General features: G+C 36.5%; 1 protein-coding gene across 1 annotated transcript in view; it reads left to right on the forward strand.

Moving 5' to 3' along the window:
• The first annotated feature begins 239 nt into the window (after positions 1-239).
• Positions 240-23879, forward strand: part of LOC139975038 (glypican-6-like) — a 93017-nt gene continuing 69377 nt past the window's right edge. Inside the window, exon 1 of the mRNA XM_071982647.1 lies at positions 240-856. Coding sequence (XP_071838748.1) covers positions 691-856 — 166 coding nt within the window. The 5' untranslated portion in view covers positions 240-690. The remainder of the gene's footprint in view (positions 857-23879) is intronic.

Raw genomic sequence — 23879 nt, forward strand, 5'->3', positions numbered from 1 at the left:
AATTGAAAATAAGTGTCGGATTAAACCTTAGAAATCCTAAGTGAAATCTGCACCTGAATTTCTTTGGAAATCGCATGAATTAAAAACCTTACTGAAAACTTACTTGACTGCTGAAATTGTCTGCGCTTGTTTGAGCACTTACAAAACACACCTGACAGCGATAAAGAGAACGACTGGGTTACCCATTCTAGTTTCCACCAAAAGCTGAGTAACCACAATACAACTTCATGCCAGAATTCCCACAATGTGTAGACTAATTTAGACTGTGGACTGCATCATATGTACGGCTTTCAATATCCACAAAGGAGTCGAGTAGTAAGACGTACAACTACAAGAGTAGAACAGCGAGTTTGAGGAATTACAGTCTCTGGTCTTGCGAAGATGGGGACAAATTTGGATTAGATAAACATGGATACCTCTTAGCTAGGAATATAATTGGAAGATATTTTCATCACTGAGGAATATTTTAAAATCTTTTAGATCGCTTGGTTTTAGTTATTGAATTCTTGTTTGCAGGTTAACATAATTTGTGATTGAGAGCACCTGAGTTTTACTGTCAGTGTTAGTGTTCAGTAGGGCCACAGTTACGATTGGTGAGGTATTGCACTGAACTGGAGTGAAGGCCATCGATAAGTAGTTTACACATTTCTGTTTTACTTATAATTCTGTACCGCATGTTAGAAGAGCATAATGGCTCGGATAAATGACATCTTCTGCTTCCTTTGGACCATAATGACCGTTGAAATAAATATAGCAATCGCCTTAACGGGGAGAAGTGGTTGTTCGGATGTAAAATTAGCATACGGTAATGCTGGCGGAGTAAGCCCAAATGAAGTTCCTACATACGCGATACCAGGTAAGAAATATGAATAAGGATAATTAAGCGAACGACAGGACAGGCTAGTGCAAAGTTAAGATCAAAGTCTAAGAAACACTGTGAAGTTAGACCCACACTTCACATGCCTATGTAAGTTGTTTTGAACCCAATTAATCATTCTTCCTCATACACATATATATTATTATTACCTCGTAGAATAGTCCCACTCACATTACATTGGGCCTTAGAGGCAAGAACTATCCTTTATTAATCTATGGATTATGCCCAATGTTACTGTGGTATTGAGAAAATGGCTGATATATAACACAGGGTTTTTAGTCATGTTGGGTTCATATAGTGTAGCGATATACAAGCTTAGGGTTAGTAGGGATGTACAGTGATATAAGCTTAATTAGGCTATGCATTAAATCGTGGCTGTAAACAAGCTCTTTTTGGTATTACTCCTAGTACAAGCGTACTAGTACTGTTGTTTAACATTAATTAGTGACCATCTTGTAGATGTTTACTTTTTTATCTCTCATTTTCTGCCTGATCATTTCTTACTCTTAGGGACAAAAACATTACTATAAATTAAGTTTGTTTTGAAGATGACAACACTTGGATATTATTTATGAACAACAAATGCTAGTATTCGTCGCCGACCATAACAAAACAAGGAAAGAAAAAGATTGCCACTTTGCACAAAAACACACTAGGCTAAATAATAATAACATCGTTCCCCAGTACCAAAATTAATTCTTAATAAGAAATTTATCGTAGGGTTCAAAACATTGTAAACTTCACATTAAACATACTTAGCAAGACATAATATAATGGCATGGAATTGATTTACAAAGGAAGGAAGGAAGCATTTGTAATTTGCCATAAAAACTTGACATTTCTTCACAAGCTATGTGATGTGTGCGTATTGTGTCAGTTTGGGTGAAGTGGTTGTTTTTCTAAGGAGGACCAGTTGGCACATCGGGGGAAGGGGGAGGAAGTAGGTTGTGTAAGGGGTAGAAACAATTTTTAACTGTGAAATAAGTTGCCAGTTGCTGTGAAATACATTACACTTAAGGATTCCGTAAACAAACTTTCTCAAGTGGTCTTATCCTATGACTATATGTTTGTTACAACTGGCCCATCCCTGCATTTCACTAATATTAGACACCACTTTTTCAGTTCGAACTGAGAACGTACTTCCAGATCATGTCTATGTCAAGTGAACAACAAATGGAGAGATAAGAAGTCTGAACTAGAGGATGGGAGATAAAGGAAGTTATCACTTATCAATCCTTTTTGGAATAACGTCAAAATATTACTTCCTGTATTCGTCAATCTGTTTGTAATGGATAGCTGCGATCTATTATTGTTAGTAGGACGTATACACTGTAGAACTTGTCTATGACGCAAATATGATACTGTATTGACTCATCAACAGTAAATTGATCCTCATCCAGAAGATTATAAGTAAAGTGACCAATGTGACTTCCTCGATTTTCCTCGTCACCTTTGCTGCATAATTGGACTTCTGTAATCTAAGATGGCAATTGTAACTACTGGAAAATTTATGTGTTAACCCCTCAAAACTATATATATACTGCCAGTGAAATATATGAAATTGCTATATATAGTTATAGTAAGACCTGAAAGTAACTCAATAATTTACCTTGAGCCTTTCTTACCTGACTCCATTCCACTTTGCACATTCCTCATCTCCATACCTAGTGTAATAAATTGGTAACATTTTAGCCTACGACAGAATAGTGTAAACGGACTGCCACCTGTTCAAAATACTCCGTTAACCTTATTTCAACAGTTCATTGTTCCAAGTAAAGTTTACAAAGAAATCCTTTGATGTTTGTTTTGGTGGTGTGTTTGCTATTAACTCGGAGAGCAACTAGCTGGCAGTACTGTATTCTAAAGTCAATAACATACCAATTATTGAGCTAGATTCTCCTTTCAGGAGGGAGGATAAGTTTTATCCTTCAAGAAAGTGGAAAGACTAATTTCCATATTGATCAAGAAAAAAATTACAAATGTAAATATTTCATTTTCTTTGATTGATTGCAATTTTTACCCCATTTAATATTAAAGCATCTGTGAGGATTTGGTCCAAAAATTGATGTAGACACAACACAAACCATACCAAATGAGCTCGAATTCTTGTTTCAGTTTTAAAAGAAATATGTTTTTCTTTTGGCAAAATGAGTAAAAAATTGAAATAAATATATAGACCAGATATTATATTTTACATAGTTATTTACTGTACATGTATGCAGTACTAGTTCATAGATGGCTTGTGAGAGGCCAGAGTTTTATTTCCGAACTTTTCTCACATAGTAAATATTATATAAGAAAAAAAATGTGCATGGCAACCAATTCGTTAATTATACCCCAGGGTGATATGGTGGGTGCCAGGTGGTAGGAGTCAGAGGAACAAGCAGCACCTGATATTGAATGTGAATATTATCTCATTCCACACTTTCTTGATATTTAAGTCACTAGCTTACCTATTGAAAAATTTGAAGTTACTTAAAAATGAGAGGGGCAAATTTTTAGCACTTTGAGGAATCCTAGTAAATATTACAATGTTCATATCTTTAGCTAATTTAATCTAACAGGATTCATTAAAACTTTACTTAGACAAAAACAAGAATGTTGGGTTCATCTGCTCACAACTGCCATGCCATGCCATGCCAAAATAATTTAACAGATTGTCAAGCAGAGAAATGGCACTTTCTCATGTAGAATGGAGGAAGGTATTTTTTTTGTTTTTGTGTGGGACTCCTGCAGGTATTCTTTCTGAGAACTCTGCAATCTTAACATTGGTCTCCCTTCAATCACCCCAAAAAAGTATACATACTTGTGATGACACCACTTGTGAAAAGGACAAAAATTTAGGAAGATTGTCTGGACACTCAACTCTATTGGGTTTGTTAAGTTTATATAATATACCAAATAGTTATATGTTTGGAGATATCTGTTAATTCATACCACCATTGGTTGTATTAAAAGTAAAGTTAAAACCTGATTCTTCCAACTTTTCCCCTTTCCTGCAGATAAGTTTTACATTTTCTCCGACAACAAAAAAAAAAAAAGAGAAAAAAAAAAGTGTGCTTCCTTTTTTTAGCTTCAATCTGCATGAGTGGGTTCCTCTTTGGAACTGCAGTTTACTAATTAGGAATGGAATTTAAGCACTCTATTGTGATGTCATTAATACCCATTCAAGGCCGTTGCCTGCTCTTTGCTCCCAGCATTTCTTCTTCTTCTTTTGTACCCATTCAGTTTCTAAACTTTCAATACATTGTGGCCCAAGAGAAACTGAAAACTGCACACCCACTGCTCAGAATACACATGAAAAAAGGGGGGTAGTGATTAACCAGTAAGCCCTTATTCCAAGGAGATCTAAGGACGAGTCACAACTTGTCAAAGGGTCTTAGAATCCGGCTGAAGAAATAGTGTCCGGCTGAAGAAATAGCAGTATTATGGCTTCTTTTACTGCGAAAATACATCACACACTCATTAGTCATCCTTGTCAGAAGTCAAGACTAGATAGAGGTGTTTACTGTGCAGACAATTTTATACATGTACAGTACAATGAATGTGCTGGTACTATCAACATGTATTTAAAGTTATAGGGGCATACCAGCACATGCATTTTAAAACATACTTTAAACTATAACATAGAGCAATGTCAAGCTGTTTTCTGGTGTGTTGTGAAAGAAATAACTACCAAGTTATTGAAAACAAGTTACAAAGTTCGATCAGTTGAGGGTTATGGTTGTTGGTGTTTGAAGAAGAAGCCATTAGAGACTCCTTTGTGTTATTTTCATGAAGGTGGCATGGCATGATGTTTGGTGGGACAGCATGAGACTTTGATGTTAACCAGTGTATTACAGTAAATCTGTACAGTCAAATAGTTGAGTTTACAGTAGATTGTGGAAGATCAATGAGTAAAAGTACGTACGGTGATTGGTAAAATTGCAAGATTTGAACACCAGATTAAGCCAAACTCAACTCATACTGTACTGTAGTACAATCTTTATAATTCCCAGTCATAAATTCTACATATTAATGAAGGGACTTCAAATAGAACACAAAATGCAGCACAGATTTATTAGTACTTATAATATATCTTTCTTAAGAGGAACTCATCTGCCACAATAATACATATATAGTTATCGAGGGTATAGTACATGTGGATTGGGCCAATGTGTGAAATTTATGACCATTGTTCCTGCACTGGTTGGTGTTTTGATCCATATTTCACACAAACTGTGAAAGTGTCAAGTCTTTGTACTCTATTGTTGGTTGCAAACCAGAAAATGGATTCAACAGTATTAGTCATCAACCGAAATGATTGTCTGATAAAGGTCTGCTGGAATTAGCAAAACAATGGCTTTGCCCGGTCAACCCTGGTTTTAAAGTTTTTTTGTCTGTGCCTCAAGGAATGCAGCTCTGTAGTAGAATACCATTGCCATTATTCTGTTAAAAGTTTATGTCACCGTAACAACAAAAGACTTAATAAAGTAAGTCGTCAGGTGAAATTTATTGAATGAGATTTGTAAGTCTTTCCCAAACACTGAATGTGTTTTGTACATTGTGCTACAATTAAATATTTGTATAAATTGTTTGTTACTCAAATATAAAAAGTTGTATTAACAGTTCTTGTGCATAAGATCATTAGTATTAGTATTACAATATGATATTATGAGATTCCACTTCATCAATCTGAAAATATCAAATTTTTAAATCCCTTATTTTCACCAGATCTACAATGTATTACTACTAGTAACAGATACTGTACCATTAGTGCGTTTCATGACCGGTCCGTAAATTCAAAACCATTCAGTACAAACTACGTAAAAGTGCTTACAGTTCTTCACACTCTCGATAAATCTAAGTCCTTTGAGTCATCTCAACATAAACGTGTCATCATTGACAGACCTTGTTCATTATATACCAATGGTAGTAGATCAAAGGAAGATACCGTTGTGTGTGCATGTGTGTGCTTTACATTAAATGAGAAAAGAACTGCACACATGATTGTGGTGGACCTGACTTGAGATATTAACTTGTCTTTGAATTCATATTATTTGCAGGACTACTGTCAGAAACACTTCCTGGTCAGACTAGGCATTCATGATCAGAACTATATGAGGGTTTGTTAATTAAGAGGTTTCGTTAATAAAGTGGGGATAGTTTTGAGTGAAGAAGAAATTGAAATTGAAATTGTAAATAACTCACCCTAAACATTGAATCTAAAGGTCGAAAGGGGGAGAGGGGAGGGGGGGTGGGGAGGGGACTCAGGGGAGGGAGTTCATGGCCATACTTAAAGGAACTTAAATTGCACAAAAACAGTGGGTATAGATCAGAGGTCATTATTAAAGTGAAAAAGTGAGATTTAACAAAAGAAAACAAAATGAGATGATCAGGTTCTTTGTGTATTTGAACACAATGTTTGTAATGGAGATGAGGGGGGGGACGGGGGGGGGGGGGTGAGAGTTAGGGATGAGATTGAACAAAGAGAAGATTTTGTAGAACTGTTCTGTACTGAAGTCACTTATAAGTGTAATTTACAGTACGAATCACCCCTTCCCCTTAATTTATATGGACTTTCTAAGGCATACATGTACTTTCACATACCTCCTCAGATGGGGTTATTCATTCATTACTAATGAGATATGGAATGCTCCATGGCTGTGATAAATATTTGGTTAAATGCGATAGTCCCACTTCTGACTGACACCAGGTCATATTAGCAAGTGATACCACATTTGAACTCTGCAACACAGAACCAGAAACATCTTAAATAATTTTTTCAGCTATACTAAAGGCTGTGGAAACAAATGGTTATAATTCAACCTTTGTCACGATATGAAAGAGCCAAGAACCCATTTCCAGTTTTTATTTGTTTTTGTATTTTCCACGATATCCATGACAGAGTTATTACTGGAACGTTTGTTGAAATTGCAAGAATCATGCAAGAAACGTCAGTGAAATGAGGTATCACATAACTTTTAAGAGAGTCCCTATACCATGATGTTTTATACTTCCTTATGATGAAGTTAATGGCCTTAGAAGAGTTACTAAGAATTGGTTAACTGGAAAAACTAGAAAGGATGCCAGGTACTGCGTATTAGGCTACTACTGAAATTAATAAGGATGCTATTAACGACGAGGTACAATGGGAAATACTGGGAGTGCCAGGTACGGCGTGGGTCTACTAAAATGGCCAACTACATGTTTTTTCTTTAAACAAGAGATGGAGGTACGGGCTCTGCCCAGTAATCATATCTCTGCATGTTGTTATTATCAATGTCATTTGGTGCCAGATTCGCTGCAAGAAAAATGCAAAAGATGACGTATATATATCATAAAAGGGGTGCCTGACTGAGGAGACTGTAACCCTTGATACTGGTACTGAAATGTCGGCAGAAATAGTCACGGCATCATAACATCATCCTATGACACACAAAACGAACAAGTTTAATATTATCCCCAAACCAGGGGACTGTACAAACCGAATGAGAGTATTTACTGTATATATATACATGAAACTGTCCCTGGGGTCAGTCAACCTTTTTTTCGATCTCAGACAAGATTTAAATGGTAAAAGCGATCTTTGACATCATGACTTTGAGGTGGCTCACCATTTTCAAACTTGAAAAAAAAAAAAAAGTTTAAGAAAAAAAAAGAATACAAATTTCCAGATGTAAAAGTAAAACTTATATATCAGTAAATGGTCAAGATGTGTAACTGATATAAGTAATGAAAGTATTCTGAAATATATTTTTTAATTAATTAATTTTTTGGGGGAGGGGGAAGATGAGAGGGGGAACAATATATTCAGAAACGGTAAGAGTTGATAATAATATATTGATAGATTGAAAAACCGTTTCTTACTTTGGGATCTTATGTTGTTGTTGTTGGTGTAAGTCATAACATGAAAGCCCTTGTAACTCAGATATTGGTGCCCGTGACAACATGGAAAGCCTCGTTACTAAGATAACAGGTCTTTTTTAATCACAACTGTTTCCTATATACACTGTCCATCATCTTATCTATCCTGACATGTACACACAAGTTTTTTTTTACATCATCTTTAAAGTAATCCGTCTCTTCCTAGTGTCAACATCACTGCCTTTTTGCATTTCCTTTACTCACAATAGATTCTTTAACTAATCCTGTTTGCCTGGTGAAACCACCCCCCCCCCCCCCACCCTTTCACTGAACAATGCTAACAAGCTTAAAGAGTCCGAATGACACAAACTTGCGTGACTTAAAAACTATTCCTCTTTCTCTTTAATCCTTGCAATGCAATGATGATCACCATCCACCGCCCCCTTTTCAATGAGTGGATCTGATTCATACCATACACAACACAGCATGGGTTAGCCCTCTAATTATCCAACTACAACAGTCTCATAAGCTGCGGCTATTATCTTTCCCTATCAGCAGGAAATTAGATTTTATTCCCAATCATTGGAGCTTTTTGTCGGGGAGTTCGTGAGATCAATACATTTTTTTGTGTGGAATGGTTTAGATTGTTATGACCATTGATGACCCTCCACTCTAAGCCGAGCTGCACTCTATTTTTTTCTTTTTCTTTTTATATAATCACATGTCTTAGATCTTCATCAACTATTTATCAACTCTTCAGACAAGAGTCTTTGACTGCTATTCAGGCGGTGTTGATGTCATAGCTCTTTTCATTGGAAAAGTTTCAGAGTTGATCTTGATCAATTTCCTCTCTTCTTTATCAATAGAGAACAAGACGAACAAAAATAGTCTGTCATTTACATGTTCTAATGGGTCCTGGTGGTGGTCAGGCACGTTGCTCAGTACAATCTTCTGTAGAACTTATACTGAGAACTGCAGTAGCCAAAATTTGTATAGCAGTTTTGAAAACTTTGAACTTTCCGTTACAAAATACAATTGTGTCCTGTGTACAAAAAACTGCTCGACATCATTACACTTGTACGTACAGCAATTTGCCCATTATGCATAGCATTTTGTGATGGGATTGATACCTGATAAATTATTCCCTGAATGGTATCTATCATTAAGCAGTGTAAGGATGGCTCTTTGTTTCTTTCATCAATGGTGGGGGGGGGGAGGGGGAGAGGGGGAGGGGGAGAGGGTAATACAGAGGGTACTGTCATGTCCATCCTGATGGGCCTGATCGGTATTGTTTAACGATGTCTGGAATTGAACCAATGCAATCAACATTATATTTAAGTGCTCACAGGGTGCGAACATTGCCTGATGAACTTGGCGTATGACCACAGTTTGATGACTGACCACTGTGTCATAGTAGACTGCAGCTTGTCAAGTTTCGCAGAACTAGCTAAGACTGATATGACAGTGCACTGGTCATTTGATCTTGGACATGGCTTGAGAGCTAGCTCTATTGGCTCTCTTGTAATTCTAGGAAATAACATAGATGACCACAGTATCATCACACCTGATAATATAACTAACTGGTGTTTATCATAGTCTAACAATCTACTGTAGAAACCTGTGGTACTCAAAGCCATTGTATCTAACAGCCAAGCAGTGTTTAAGATAGCCATGTGTCGTTTTCATAAATTGGCTCTTTCTATATCTACCACCATAGGACAAATTTAAATAAGCTGACCACAGTATCATCACACCTGATAATTTATCTAACTGGTGGTTATCATAGTCTTACAATCTCCTGTAGAAATTTGTGGTACTCAAAGCCATTTTAAGCAGTGTTTAAGATAGCGATGTGTCTTTTTCATAATTGGCTCTTTCTATGTCTACCTAGGACCAATTTATAAGATGACCACAGCAACATCTCACACCTTAAGAAACTGGTGATTATCACAGTCTTGAACTTGTGGTACTCACAAAGCCATCCTATCTAACAGCTAAAGCAGTGTAAAAAGGTAACTCCAGTGTTACTTTCATCAATTGACTCTATCCTCTGTTTACAGGAAATGAGATAAGGTTAAGCGACCATGTGCACAGCATCAGGTACAGTAGTCAATAGCCAGTATTACTAATCACAACAAGCAGTTTGAAATGTTTCAGGAAGTGATTTATTGTAGAAAACCTGGTGGATGTAAATGTTCGACGAGATACCTCACCAAGAGAAAGAAAGAAATGTTTTGGGATTTTTAGTAGTGATTGAAGCTAGCCTAACAAATTAATCCTGAAGGCAATAGATGCAACTGTGTGTACAAGTTGTCTGCAAGAATTTCACCAAATAAAGAGCCAGTTCATTCATTTATTTTTACAGTCAGTCCTGGACATATTGTTGCCTGAACACTTTGCAAAGCGTTATCAAGCACCCTCAAAAGATGCAGATGACTGAATTTACTGAAATCAAATAAATGACTGTCAAATGTTGTTATACAGTTGTTGGAGAGTTTGCTACATCAAATTTTGTCACAACATAAATATATCAAAAGATTCTGCATTAAATAATGTGGTAACTAGTGTTGAGCTTTTTCAGATTATGATGGTAAATGTTGTTCATAACGTTATAAATTTTATGGTTACAGACTAGCTGATCGTGCCTGTTGTAAAACTGAAATGCCTTGTTGCCTTGGAAATCAAATTTCTTAGAATCTATCCTTTGAATAGTGGCTGTGTATTTTGTTTGAAATTGAAATTTTTTGTTTTGTTTTCGTTTTTATGATTTCCAGTATAATCGCTTTCAATTTGAAGACATATTTTTTCCTACATGAATGTGCATACAGTGTATTTTGATGGATCAAATTATTAGGCAAATGTGAGGAACAAACTTGGTCAGACTTCATTTAAAATACATTTTATGCCAGTTTAATATTCTTGTGAATATGTGCAAATGATATACAATAAGAGTAGAGAAATACTTCATGGATGCCAACTTGTATTCCTCAAATTTCTTGTTTTTTAAAGTTTCTTAGTAACCCCATGAAAAGTTAGTGCGGAGTTTGAAGTCATCCCTGTATTGTTTATCTCACTTGTTTCCCAAGTCTCCCGTTAAAGAATATTATGTTGGTATGATCAATGCTAAGTACATTATTCTATTTGAAGGAGTATATCACGAGTGGGGTGGTGTGGGGGGGGGGGGAGGGCGGGGAACTGGGTAAGTCTTCAGGAGTATTCCAATTAACCAGTGGTTGATCATTGCAACAATCTTTTGTAATACTAATAATACTAAATTTAGGAATGTGATGTCATTGTAAACTAACTATTGGGTAGACAGTGTTTGCCCATCACTTAACTTACATCCGTAATAATAGTCTGACTCATGAAATTTATGCAAAAACACTTTCTTTTGCAACTTATGCAATTATGCAATTATATATAGATCATTTTCTAGTATTAAACCTCCATATTTACTTTACTGTGATTTTACTCTTAACTACATGTACCTTATTAATATTTCCCTGTTGAGTAAGAATAAACAAACATATCTTTGAAGTTTCAACTTTTCCTGTTCATATAAGCCTTGAGGCACAAAAGAGAAGACTCGCTAACTTACTGTAGTACAGTTATTCTCCTTCCCCCCGCCCCCCTCCTCCTCGTGGCAATATCTCAAAGTACCATTCAGGATTCGCCAAGATTACCAGTAAAAGTTTCATACTACTTGTATGCAAAGTATAATTTGAATTTCTGGTTTTGAAACCAGAGAAAGCCATGCTGAACAATTACAAGTCCTCGGGGGGATAATCTATGTGGTAATGTTGGGATGAGATGAATTACTTATCGTGATTGCTTATTTTCGATGGTAATGAAAGAATGGTAATTCTTTTCAGGTACTGTACTGCATGTGTATAGATCTATGCTACAGTACAGTGTATATCCTCAGAGAGAGAGAGGACAAAATAATGAAAGTCAAAGGTCAATGCTGATCCAGGCTCGACCTTTTAACATCACAACTTAAAGAAAACCGAGTCCAGGGTGAGTCTCATCCTCCCTCGACCCCAGTCTGTGTTGCGATTCAAATCGCCGGGTCTGATCTGCGGTTTCGTCACATATTTTAAAACCGAGCACTGGGTTCAACAACACAGTCGATGCTCACGGTCGAAGGTAAACGCGGCCGTGAAATCGATTCTTGATGTCAACCCCACCCCACAGTTTTCTAAATTTGTTAGTTACCCCTAGCGACGCTACAACGATATGCATGCCTCCAATGAAATAGTTATTCTATCTCGCAATCCGTTGACACACATCGTCAACAGAAATCAAAATATTGATTTCATACTTGCAGTACCAAGTAGTTTGATCCTGAGGCCCCAGTGTAAGGCTACAGTTTTTCTACCCACCATTTCTTAAAGCACTCAATTTATTTTATTTCATGTTCAGAGGAGGAACACAGCTTGTGTCCTTGTAATTGAATTTAGCTGGCTAGGATCACATGGTGCGTGGAGGCTGCACTTGCCCCGGGCGCACTGATAGAGGGTCACTTGTGTTCAGGCCGCGGGGTTAAAATATTTCCACCGTCTGTGACATTCGCGGTGCTTTCTAGGGGGTCAATGCTAGGATTCACACCAGCAGTCCATTGTTTTGTCAGAGCGAATTTACATGTCTTGTAATAAAGAGTTCTAAAAAGCAACTCTGGGTGAGTTTTGCTTTTGACAATGATCAGAGAAAAAAGAATATATAATAAGGTATTGTCAGCATGCATTCATAATGTGGAGTTTCTGTTTTGCTCACAAAACACTTGAGAAAGAAAAAAAAAGGAGAAAAAGAGTAGCCTTTTCGCTTTTGAAGTTTCTGTATATAGGTAAAAGCTTGAAAGGGCAAGTGAATAACCATTGTCTGAACTAAGATGATACAAAAGGAAAACAATGTCGTAGCAAACAAACCAGAAAAGTACCAGGTACCAAAAAATTGTGACCTGGCTAGCTTAATAGGACCATATATATGCTATAACTATCAAAGGGACACTGCCCATAAGTCATCAGTGCTTTTCATGTGGATGATATGAGTGGGATGAAAATGAGTTTTGTTTTCTCTTTCCATACCGTTGTATGTACCTTCCCGTTCAATTCCATATGATAATCTTATATGACAGGAGAGCTTAAAACTAGCTAGGGGATGTCTATCTTTTAAGTTTTTGTCGGAGTGTCGTCCTCGTCGGCCCTGAAAGGGAATTGTGTTTAAAGGGTGTGAAGACTCGTGCAAAAAGAAACGTCTAATGCCGGTAACCTGACCTAGTTTCGAAGGAGGTGTAACAGAAGTGTTAGATACCACCATGGATCCCAGAAAATACACACACACAGCTTGCTACCGTCGGTAATTAGACACTAGTGTACAGTCAGTACATACAGCTGCGGTCAAAACCCACAGCACAGTGTACAAACAATACAGCGATGGACATCTCAGGTCCAGCTTAAGATAACAAGGTAACACGTTTCATTACTCTACTGTCTGTATTTTGTAGCGACACGCCCAAACGTCACTTGCAAGCAACGAAAAGTTAACTTTTTCAGATGGCCGCACGCGGTTTGGGGCGAGTCTTCATTGCCTTTAATGAAGTGATGATACAGTGGCATCTGTACCTCAAAAGTATTGCTAGACATTGAGGAATGTTAAATAAGATAAGTACACTATCTCCACATGGGCAAAATGCTGTGATGATGATGACAGCCAGTTCAGTGGTCTGAACACTTTTTTGCAGTCACCTAGGAGCCTCCATAAGGACTGAGCCATGTCCCACCAAACAAACTCTCCTTCCTCCTTTCCCCTGCTCCACCCCCCTCCCCTGAATTGATGCTCAGAATGCACTGAAAGCTCTGAAAAATTGTCTGATATCTGGACGAAAACATGCGAGCCCCAAAAATGGGTCGCGCCCAATAACTTGCAGACTGTCACGGTTTAACTAAGATTTTAAGTTTGAACATTTTATAATCTCGGATACATGCCTCCGGCTCCACATCAATACGGTTCATATAACTACGGGTGATATGAAATAACGTGTGATAAAAATATAGGCTTTGTTGATGCTAGAAAGAATCCTCCTCCTACACATCTCTCTATATTGTGTGGGACTCTGTATGGATCGTGTGTTTTTTTGTACACAAACAGAAAGTAAGATACTGTTTTTATCTGACAGAAATTACAAGGACAATGGGGTCATGGGTTAAGTAAAACGGTCCAGCAACAAGGAAGGCTATGAGAAATGAGGAGGATATTAATTAGCAATTCTCATAAATGATCAACTCTTTGTTTGTTTCTTTTGGAAGTTATAACAAAGCATTTCTTGAATGGAGGGGGTTTTATCAAAAGTTGAAGACGTATTAATATGATTAATATCGTTTTTTATGATGAAGGGGCATATAAAATATACCTCATTTTCTTTGACCTTGTCTTGAGCCATTGACTCAAAATTAAAGTCATTGTTAAGTTGCATATAAGTTTTTTGTATCAATCCGGCGGCCAATCAAAAAAGGACTAAGTTTGCATTGAGATACCAGACTTAATATTACTCCATATATAAAATTGTTCTCCATTTATTCTGTCACTGTAAATGATAGTGTGTAGTGTACGTAATGTAATGTAAATAAAATCTTATATAGCACACTAGGCGCGATGCATCTGTGCGCTTTACAAACAATCTAGAATATACAATGACATAAAACAGTCAATACATATAACAGTAAATACATATATACCATTTTCAGATATATACAGGAATATGAGATCGAAAAACAATTAAAAGCACTGGTGAAGAGTAAAGCGATAAAACAGATTGACTACAAAATCTACAATTTGAGTGCTAAAAAGTGAAAATTCCAATTGAAGCTAGAACGCCGCCTAGAACCTAAAAACCAACACGACAGAACATACAAGTATGTATGTATGTTTGAATGTGTACATTTATATATATTACAGAAGTAGTGTACTAGGCTTGCTAGATATTGCCAGCCATGCCCTGTACCATATATATATACATACTGTATATGTGCTACTACTGTGTGGTATTGGTAGCAGAGAGCCAGAGAATGACATCACCAGTGGAATCAGCAGGATACCACAACAGTAGCCCCAGTTGTTACATCTACTCTTGAATAAGGTCAATTATTTACTGATAAGGTCAAGATAGCAACCAACATGTGTTCTTTTCTTATCCAGACTAACCCAAAAGATTTTGTTTTTGCAACTTTTGGTTTACGATGCCGAAGGCTCGGTAAAAACCTTTGCAGTCGTGCTGGTGTGTATGTGTGTGTGTGTGTATTTGGCGACTAGCTTGTAAACATATCTCAAGAAAACGCACATTGAATCAATGTCATACTTGGTAGGTAGATTTCCCATGATGTGTCGATGTGTCCTATTGTATTTGTATCTCATCTCATGAATATTAATGAGTGGGCAGGGTTTAACATAGAATTTGGTTCAAGCTGGTATGGTGATGTTGGTACATAATAAGCACAGTTTCATGACTTCTCCAACTTTATGTCATTAGTATTCATCAAATTTTCAGAAATGACCTTTTAAACACAAGACAAGAACCAAATGTTCCATGGTTTTTCATCCTAGGCATATTAGGTTTGTCACACTACATTCATACAATCAACCTTTTTTTTTTTTTTTTTTTTTTGTGCATTTCAAGATATATAATATGTATAGCTTTACACACTATGAATATGTTTAGGCATCGGAACCACTAAACGTTTTTGTTTCTGGTGTAAAACAGAAACCTGAAGAAAACAGAAAAACCTATCTGTCAAAACAATAAATCTGATAAGCTTTCTAGGATTGCATTGATTGGTCAAAACCTGAGCCTATCCCATGATTTGGTTCAAACTTTTCATGATTACAAACAGTTTTTTTTTTCTATGTACAATTATCAAAAGGAAGCTTACATTTTGAAAAGAAATTGTGAAGTTTGCAACAATACAGTATGTAGTACTCTCAATTACGCATGAGATTTCTAGTCCAAGTAAAAAACTCCCCAATAGAATGTCTTAATATGAAGTGACTCTGGGGTTTTGCTACAGGTACCTGTTGTGCGATAATGCAGTTAGTACCTCACATAGATTCTGCCTATCCTATTCTATCCTATCCATGTGTTGTATATATTTAAAATTGTAAAAGTCAATAATACCTTTATCACTCATTAACGTGTTGTACATATTAATTGGTACCATTCACTTTCAATCCATATACTCATGCACACACTGAGCTAGTATACGTTATATGTACATATTTCAGAACGATGCCGCACTTTGTTCAATCGGCAACTGTGGGTTTGAATAAGCCGGCTATTCAGAGCTCTGTATTATTCTATAAGAAAACAAAACCACAACAACTCAAAGTTCAAGGGATTTTTGACAATTATCACTTGACTGCCTGCATTCTAAATAATTGCTTCTTCATTCAAACTTCAAGGCAATCTACAACAAAAGCTTTCTGGGTCGTAGATTTAAGAGTGGAAATGGTCGACTTTGAAATATGGTAAACTTTGCTCAAATTGATGAACAAAGATATCGGTAAATGGCAGACGACCTTTCAATGAGAAACGATATAACACTTCTCTCTCTTTCAATGTTTAGTTCCTTTCTTTCTTTTTAAGGCAATAACAGAACAAGAAAACAGTCATTAGCAACAAGTATGGGAAGTGATTCCCTGTAGTCCTTTCATTTATAACCTCATGTTTTTCTTTTCTTTTCGTTTAACATGAATAACGATGTCGATGGCTTTAACTGTGTTACCCTCCTGTTTGTCTTTTGTTTTCGCTTTTTAACAAGAATAATAATGATGATGGCTTTTAACCTGTTAGGTCTTATTGAAATATCTACCTAGATATTGTACTGTATTATATTTCTGCTGTCAGTACAACCTGTAACTGATTGTTGAAATACTTCAGATTAATGGCAAGTAATACCTTACCTGTCTACCCACAACAACAGCACAGAATTATATATTTTTCTTACTTTGGAGCAGTCTACTTTTCAGAGCATACAGTGTCAAGAGCAGTCTAAACTACAATATGTCTCTGTGCTATAGCATAGTAGTGTGCTATAGCATACTAGTATACTATGCATACTAGCATAGCATACTATATAGCATTCTATAGCATACGATGCTATAGCATACTATAGTATACAATGTCTAGAGCAGTATAAACTACAAAGTGTCTCTGTGCTGTTGTTGTGATGGGACAGGTGGGGTTGTTTGTTTGTAAAAAGATCTGAACCAGTAGGTTTTGGGATATTTCAATAATCTTTATCTCTCATCCAATAGTTATGTAATCTCTACTGGAGTTATTCCACATCCATGTATATATAGCCCTCACCTGTCTCTACTTGCTGCACTATGGACTTTTTGAAACTCGAGAAGTTAGATCTAAGACGTTTAAAAGAACAATCAGTCCTGTTTCTGTCTGCCCCCATTTTGCTTGTACCCATTTGCTACTACTTTCCCCATATTCCATTGTGCAACCTCACTTTCAACCTGTACCCCTCTCTTATATCCTTTACCCTCTCCTTATCTTTACCCTCCACCCCTTTCAATTGTTCATCACTATACTTCACCCTAAATTTGGCCCTCCCCTACCTCATCCCATCTTGCATCATCTTTTGCCCATGCTCTAACCCACGGTAAACTAATTTCCAGTTGCTTTTCTGGACAACATAATAAGAGTACAGTGTAAGACAGAACCGTGTTGGTTACGTCAGTTTTGACTGTAAACATGTTTAAGCACTAGTTGCACCTGTATATGAAATCCATCCCCTAATTTCATTTCGTCTGTTATCGATCGATATCGAGTGACTGTGTGGACACTATTAAATTAAGCCAGCACCGTAGCAGCCAATAGGCCAGTTTCCGGCGATGATGACGACCACATCGATGTGAGTAGTAATCAAAGGTTGACAACAAACATGGCAGTTTCATGCAGAGGAATATACTGTATATATATATATATATATGTATATATATATATATATGTATATATATGTATATATATATGTATATATATGTATATATATATATATATATATATATATATATATATATATATATATATATATATATATATATATATATTAGTGTTCAACCGATTATGCATAACAGAAAATACCGATTACCGATTATTTTTTTCATAATCGTACCGATTCCGATTATTTGAAAATGAGAAAATATCCCGTATATATACGCAATCGGCAATAAAGTTTGACAGAAACAATTATTGTTGTGATTTTCCCCTGTTTCCTTTTGCTTCGTTGTTATACAAGGCTCTAAGTTATCATTTTGTATGTACCAAATTACCTCTGGAGTTTCTCGGAAAGAAAAAAAAAGTTTTTTTTTTTTTTTTAAATTTCCAAAATACGGAAATATGACATCCTACCTAGTCAGCACTGTGCTAAGCGAATGGCCTAACCACCTCGACGTGAATGTCACCTGTTAATGGCTTGAAATGGGCTAAGAATAGTTACTCAAAATATCCATCTCAAAAAGTATCTCAGACAAACCATCCATCTTCAATCTTTACTAAAGTGTAAATTTTAATGACATATTGCCTTCATTCCGATATTATTTTGTACTTATTTTCAGTATTATACCGTTTATGAACAAATAGAAATGTTACGAACTTGAAGTTAAACATACCTATTCGTTACCTATTTAACTCCATTCAGGTTCAATTAGAAAATGTAAGCTTAGGCCAATCAAACTGAAAAGCAAATTGTACCATCATAACTTGTTTAAAATTACTCTAAAATGTAATACCAGATTGATGTAAAGAAATAATAACAACTAGAAACTACTCCAATATAAAATTTAACATTCCCTCTATAAAACATATCACTTACAGTACCTTCCAAACAAATGCGGATTTCCAGCAAATTGAAAGTTGTAACGTAAGCTACGCATTTTTTTTTTTTTTTGCAAACCGATGGTTAGGCTACATTTCCCATTGACTTAGTGTGGTTGTTAGGCTAACATGTGGTCGAAGATTGCAGTATCCGTGGATATTTTTATTTTTTATTTGCAACACAACTAGAGCGAATAAACAGATGGCAAGGTTAGATTTCCATGCAGTTGACTTAGTGTGTAGTAAGGCTACCATGTGGTCGGAGATTTGTGAGGATTTTAGGTTATTTTTCGCTGGTACTAAAATTGCTTCGTGCAGGCCGTAATTTGCCACGGGAAGTTCCCGGTGATTGTGCGCAACCCTCCCGCACTGCTTCAAATTTGATGCGGGATGTGAAAACTGTTTGCGCGATTCGCGCTGCAACTGCAATTCCTAGCTAAAGCAAACGCATGTCACAATTAATTTTACACAGACACCTGATATAACAAGGGCGATTTTCTTATATTTCTTTTTCGCACTCGTAATTGTGCTTTAGGAGGGCTTTTTAGCACTTGCGAGGGCGAATCGCCCATCGCCCCCGCTTATTTCCGACCCTGCCAAGCACATTCGTTAATTCGCGAAATTGGTATTGCTGCTATGCTTACTGTGCCAAGAAATTTGAAGTCACTAACCACGAGGGAAGCAAAATCGGCGACCCTGGCAGCGTAAATTGATGAAAGTATACACTGTGAAAGACGTATAGAGGGTGTCTTATTTTAATATTTCGTAGTAAAAGAACAAACCTAATACGTCAGTTGATATTTTCAACTTCCATAGGTTTTTGAATAATGATATTTTCACCTTCCATATGTTTATGAATAATCGGTATGACATAACTGGTATTCCACGTAATTTTTACCGATTCCGATTATGTTCCGATTATGCAATATTCGTACCGATTCAGATTTCGATTAGGTTAATCATTTGAACACTAATATATATATATTTATATATATAAATACATATATATATATATATAAGTATATATATATATGTATATATGTATATACATACACATACATATACATACACACACACATATATATATATATATTTCTTAACTAGAGTAGCACCACTTCCCAAATTTCTCAGCAATCCCTCGCCTATTTCCAGATATATTTGGAATGAAATTTCACCTGTCTGAAAATGGGAAAATTGAAAATGATGAATCATAGACAAACCTGTGTTATGGGAACCATTTAGGGCAAGAAAAAATGTGTCCATGCTCGTGTTTTCATTAGAAGAACCTTTGGGAGTTGCTGATAAGAAGCATATGGATCGGTTGCTTTTACACGCATGGACAGCATTGAAAATTTTATCCTTGAGGTTTTTGAAAATTAGGCAGTATAATGATGGCATGGGCAAAAGATGTAAGAAAAACAGTCATTGAATATATTACGGTTAATATGGAGTCCTTATTAAAATCAACATTGACTGTACTCTCCATCTGGTAGAGAGTGTTTGGCTGGGATGTAGGGATAGTCACTGCATTCTTTTAGACAGACTAAGCCCTCAGGTTGGTATATCTGCAGTTTTAACTTGTACCTCCCCTTTTATCTCTCCCCCCCCTTCTCTCCTCTGCCTGTCCTCCCCTCACCAAAAAAAAACGTAGCAAAAATAGAAACTTAAGGTAAGCAATGGAGTAACTCCCATCATCTCAGGTGCAATTTCTACTCTGGCACTGCATAAAATCTGAAATAACTTTGTTCTTTCACGTAACATTCACCAACTGCGTGAGAATATTTTTTTTAAAAGGAGTATTTTATAACTGTGCTGTGGCATTAAAAAAGAAGATTGATTCTGATTCCTTTGGGCATGCTTATCTGGTTCTTACAGGAAGTAAGAACCTGTCATTTGGTGTATGCATCAGTTTGTAGAGGTAGAACGTATTCCGCTAGCGAGTGGGTAAAAAAAAAGCGTTTATGGTGAGGCACCATGGAGACAGGAAGCCGTTTTAATGCTCATCACCTAAGCCATAGGAAACGTTTTTGGTAAAATCCGGTCAATTTCTGTCCACTTCCGGTATATATATAGATTGCCTCATATTAAAACCGGAGTAGAAGTGAAAATAATAATAAAGAGTGGTAGACCTCTTCCTGTGACACAAAGCTCTTCAGACAAATTGAGAATTGGGTGGATAAACTGAATTAAGCCTGTGAAAGGATGTCTTAAAGCCGCATTCGTGGTTTCATTTGGCTATGAGAATCACGCACGAAGGACGTGCACAGCTTTGACACTGGTGTCAATTTAGAACATATTCTAAGCTCCTTTAAATAGAGGAGTGGGTAATGGCGTTTCAAGGACACAGTGGGGATCTACAGCCACGCCCCCAAAATCTACGGATGTCTCTTTTATTGATATTTTTTAAGTTTAATTTGACAAGCTGCAGTCTCCTGAAATCTCTGAGAATTCCTCTGAGGAATCTCTGTCTGACAATTCTCGGCAAAAGTTTAAACAGTATCCAAAGTCTCCAAAATGGACTAGACAGGACTCATGAACCTGCGATTTCTCTTGTAGTATTGAAGACCGGATCTCGTGGGTCATAATTTCACAACTAGCACATTTATCGAGATATGATGTACAGCGCTATACAAAATCCTCGGAGATCAGTAAACGGCGCTGTTAGGACCGATACGCCAGTCCAGTGGAATATCATTGTCAACCCGTCTTAGACCAGGTTTAATACTCAATCCAAAAACCAAAGTAGGAGTGGAATATATTACCGCACTTAAACAGCTTCAGACCTGATATCTACAGTAGATAGATAGATGTCACACATGGGTCAGGGTTAGAAGAATATATATATACACACATATTAAAGACTAACAGCCTTTTCAAGAGCTAATATTTCACATCTAGACGGTTGTAATCAATTTTCAATGTTGTGTGGTGTGAATCATCTTTAATCATACTACTCTGGTGGTTAAACTTTGGCAAGTCATTCAATCTGCAAAAAAAAAAAAATGCTTTAGAAGACGACGACGATGATCAGGCCACATGAAAAGATTCCCACCAGGACTGCTTATGTCTCGTCTAGACTAAAGATACGAGTGCATGAAAATTAAAGACACGAGCAATATACAGTAGTATGATTCATTACACTTCAACCAATGTCAGTTTTATGTATACATTTAAACCCTTTGGTACTGATAATTTGAGGAAGGGGAGAAAATGGTTAATTTTTTAGAAGATATTTAATATGTATATATTTGTCAATGGATAGCAACTCATCTGTAAAGTGCACTGAAATTGTTTAATAACACGATAGAGAAATGCAAAGAAGAGTGTTTGTACACAGTTGTTGGTTTTTGAAAATCCTCTCGTCAAAACCTGGAAAGTGGTTTAAGAACACATTTAGAAAGAAAATAAAAAACAAAATAAACGGGGGGGGGGGGGGGGGAAAGAAGAAATTTATTGAAGATAGTAGATTGGAATTGAAAATGGGTAAATAGATATTGAGAAACAGTGTCAGCAGTGAATAAAGAGTTTTAGAAAGTTAGATGAGGATTGAAAGAAAGGGAATGAAGGGTAAAACTGAGAGTGAATATGATAGAGTGAAGGAAATTGATTGATGATAGATTGGAATTGAGATCCATGGGTAAATAGATATTGGGAAACCATGTCAGGAGTGCAAAAGAGTTTGTTTAAACTAGATGAGAATTTAAAGAAAATAAATGAAATAAAACAGAGAGTGAATAGGATGGAATGATGGAAATTGATGAAAGATAGATTGGAATTGAAATTGGTAAAAAGATATTGGGAAACAGATAGCGTCTAAGAGCATTGGTGAAAGCTAGATGAAAAGTGAAAGAAAGTGAGTGAAATAAAGTTTTGAGGGAATAGGATAAAAGGAAAGGAAATTGATTGAAGAGAAATAAGAATGGAGATTAGTATAGATTTATTTAGGAAACAGATAGCATTTAAGATCTAAGAGTGAAAAAGAATTGGTGAAAGCCCCAGGGTTAGATGGAAGAAAGAGAGTGAAATTGAACAAGGAGGAAAGGGAACCACATGTAGAATGAGGTGAATGAACAAAGAGTAATAGGGTCACTAGGGTAGTTGTAGATGATTGGGTACGTAGTGGTTGGATATAGTGTTTAGACATGGAATAAGGAAGAATCTACAATCGAATTGATTTAAATCGCTTTTTTATTGTTATTATTATAACAGTATGTGTAGGTATTAGTAGATTTCCACACTTGATTTATGTTAACATATGATGCGCGGCATCATGTGCCCCTCATATCAGAGAGACCAATGTTGAGAAAAGTGTATGAATAATTGTGGAATATGACAGATGGATTTTATTATGATTTAAGAATGTATGAATGTATACAACAGTGTGTACTAACCAATATAGATGATGTGTCAGAGGCAATTAACAAGAAAAGAGACAATAAAGACAAAACCACTAACAACCAGTGAACTAAAAAATAGTAAACAAGTAAACAGTGGTAATAGTAATAGGCTCTGTGAGGGTATCATAGTTTAGTGGTCTGTGTGAGTAGGAGTCTTCCTAAAACGGGTATATTTACTTCGCTCCTCGCTTACCTGTCTCCTCACAACTTTAGCACCTCATTCTACCGTGCCTATAAAGTCCTGGTAAAATAATAACACTGTGCGCCCTCTATGACCGAACCCCCCCCTCGGTCACTCCTCACTACTCATTCTACCATTAAAAGTGTCTTCATGTGAATTTCTTGTGGATATATTTCCCTTGGATTTCGTCTTGGTTTTCTTTAGCGATCTTTGGAAGTTTCTTTCCTCGGATTCTTAGGAGTATTGCAGTCCTTTCCAGCCCGATAAGTATCCTTTTTTGTTGAAAGGGAGGGTTTTGGGGACTGTTTTTATTCCTAGTGCGTTTCCGCCCTTAGGTTTTTTTGCGGGGGTAGCAGTTCCGCGAACTGCCTAGGTTTCCCGCCATTTTCCCTTCCCCACGCTATAGGCGTGTCGTTGTATTTTCATGTTCATAGCATGTCTACATTGTATTTCTATTCACGATTTCTTCTTCTATATTTCGCTCTCTCATGTTCTTTTTCAGCTTGTGTTGATTTTGTTAGGCCACTTCGTAGCGTTTTTCGTATTTTGCCGTTGCTAGGTTACGCTACGTACCTCTACTCACCGTTATGTACCTCCCGTTATCTCCCGTTCTCTTGTTAGTTTGCATTTTTCCGTAAGCTTAAGAGTTAGTCTTTCCTTAATTCGAGCGTTTTAGTTTGTCTCGTAACCAGCTAAAGCTTT

This window comes from Apostichopus japonicus, chromosome 10 (assembly GCF_037975245.1).
Source record: "Apostichopus japonicus isolate 1M-3 chromosome 10, ASM3797524v1, whole genome shotgun sequence".
In the NCBI taxonomy this organism is placed as follows: domain Eukaryota; kingdom Metazoa; phylum Echinodermata; class Holothuroidea; order Aspidochirotida; family Stichopodidae; genus Apostichopus; species Apostichopus japonicus.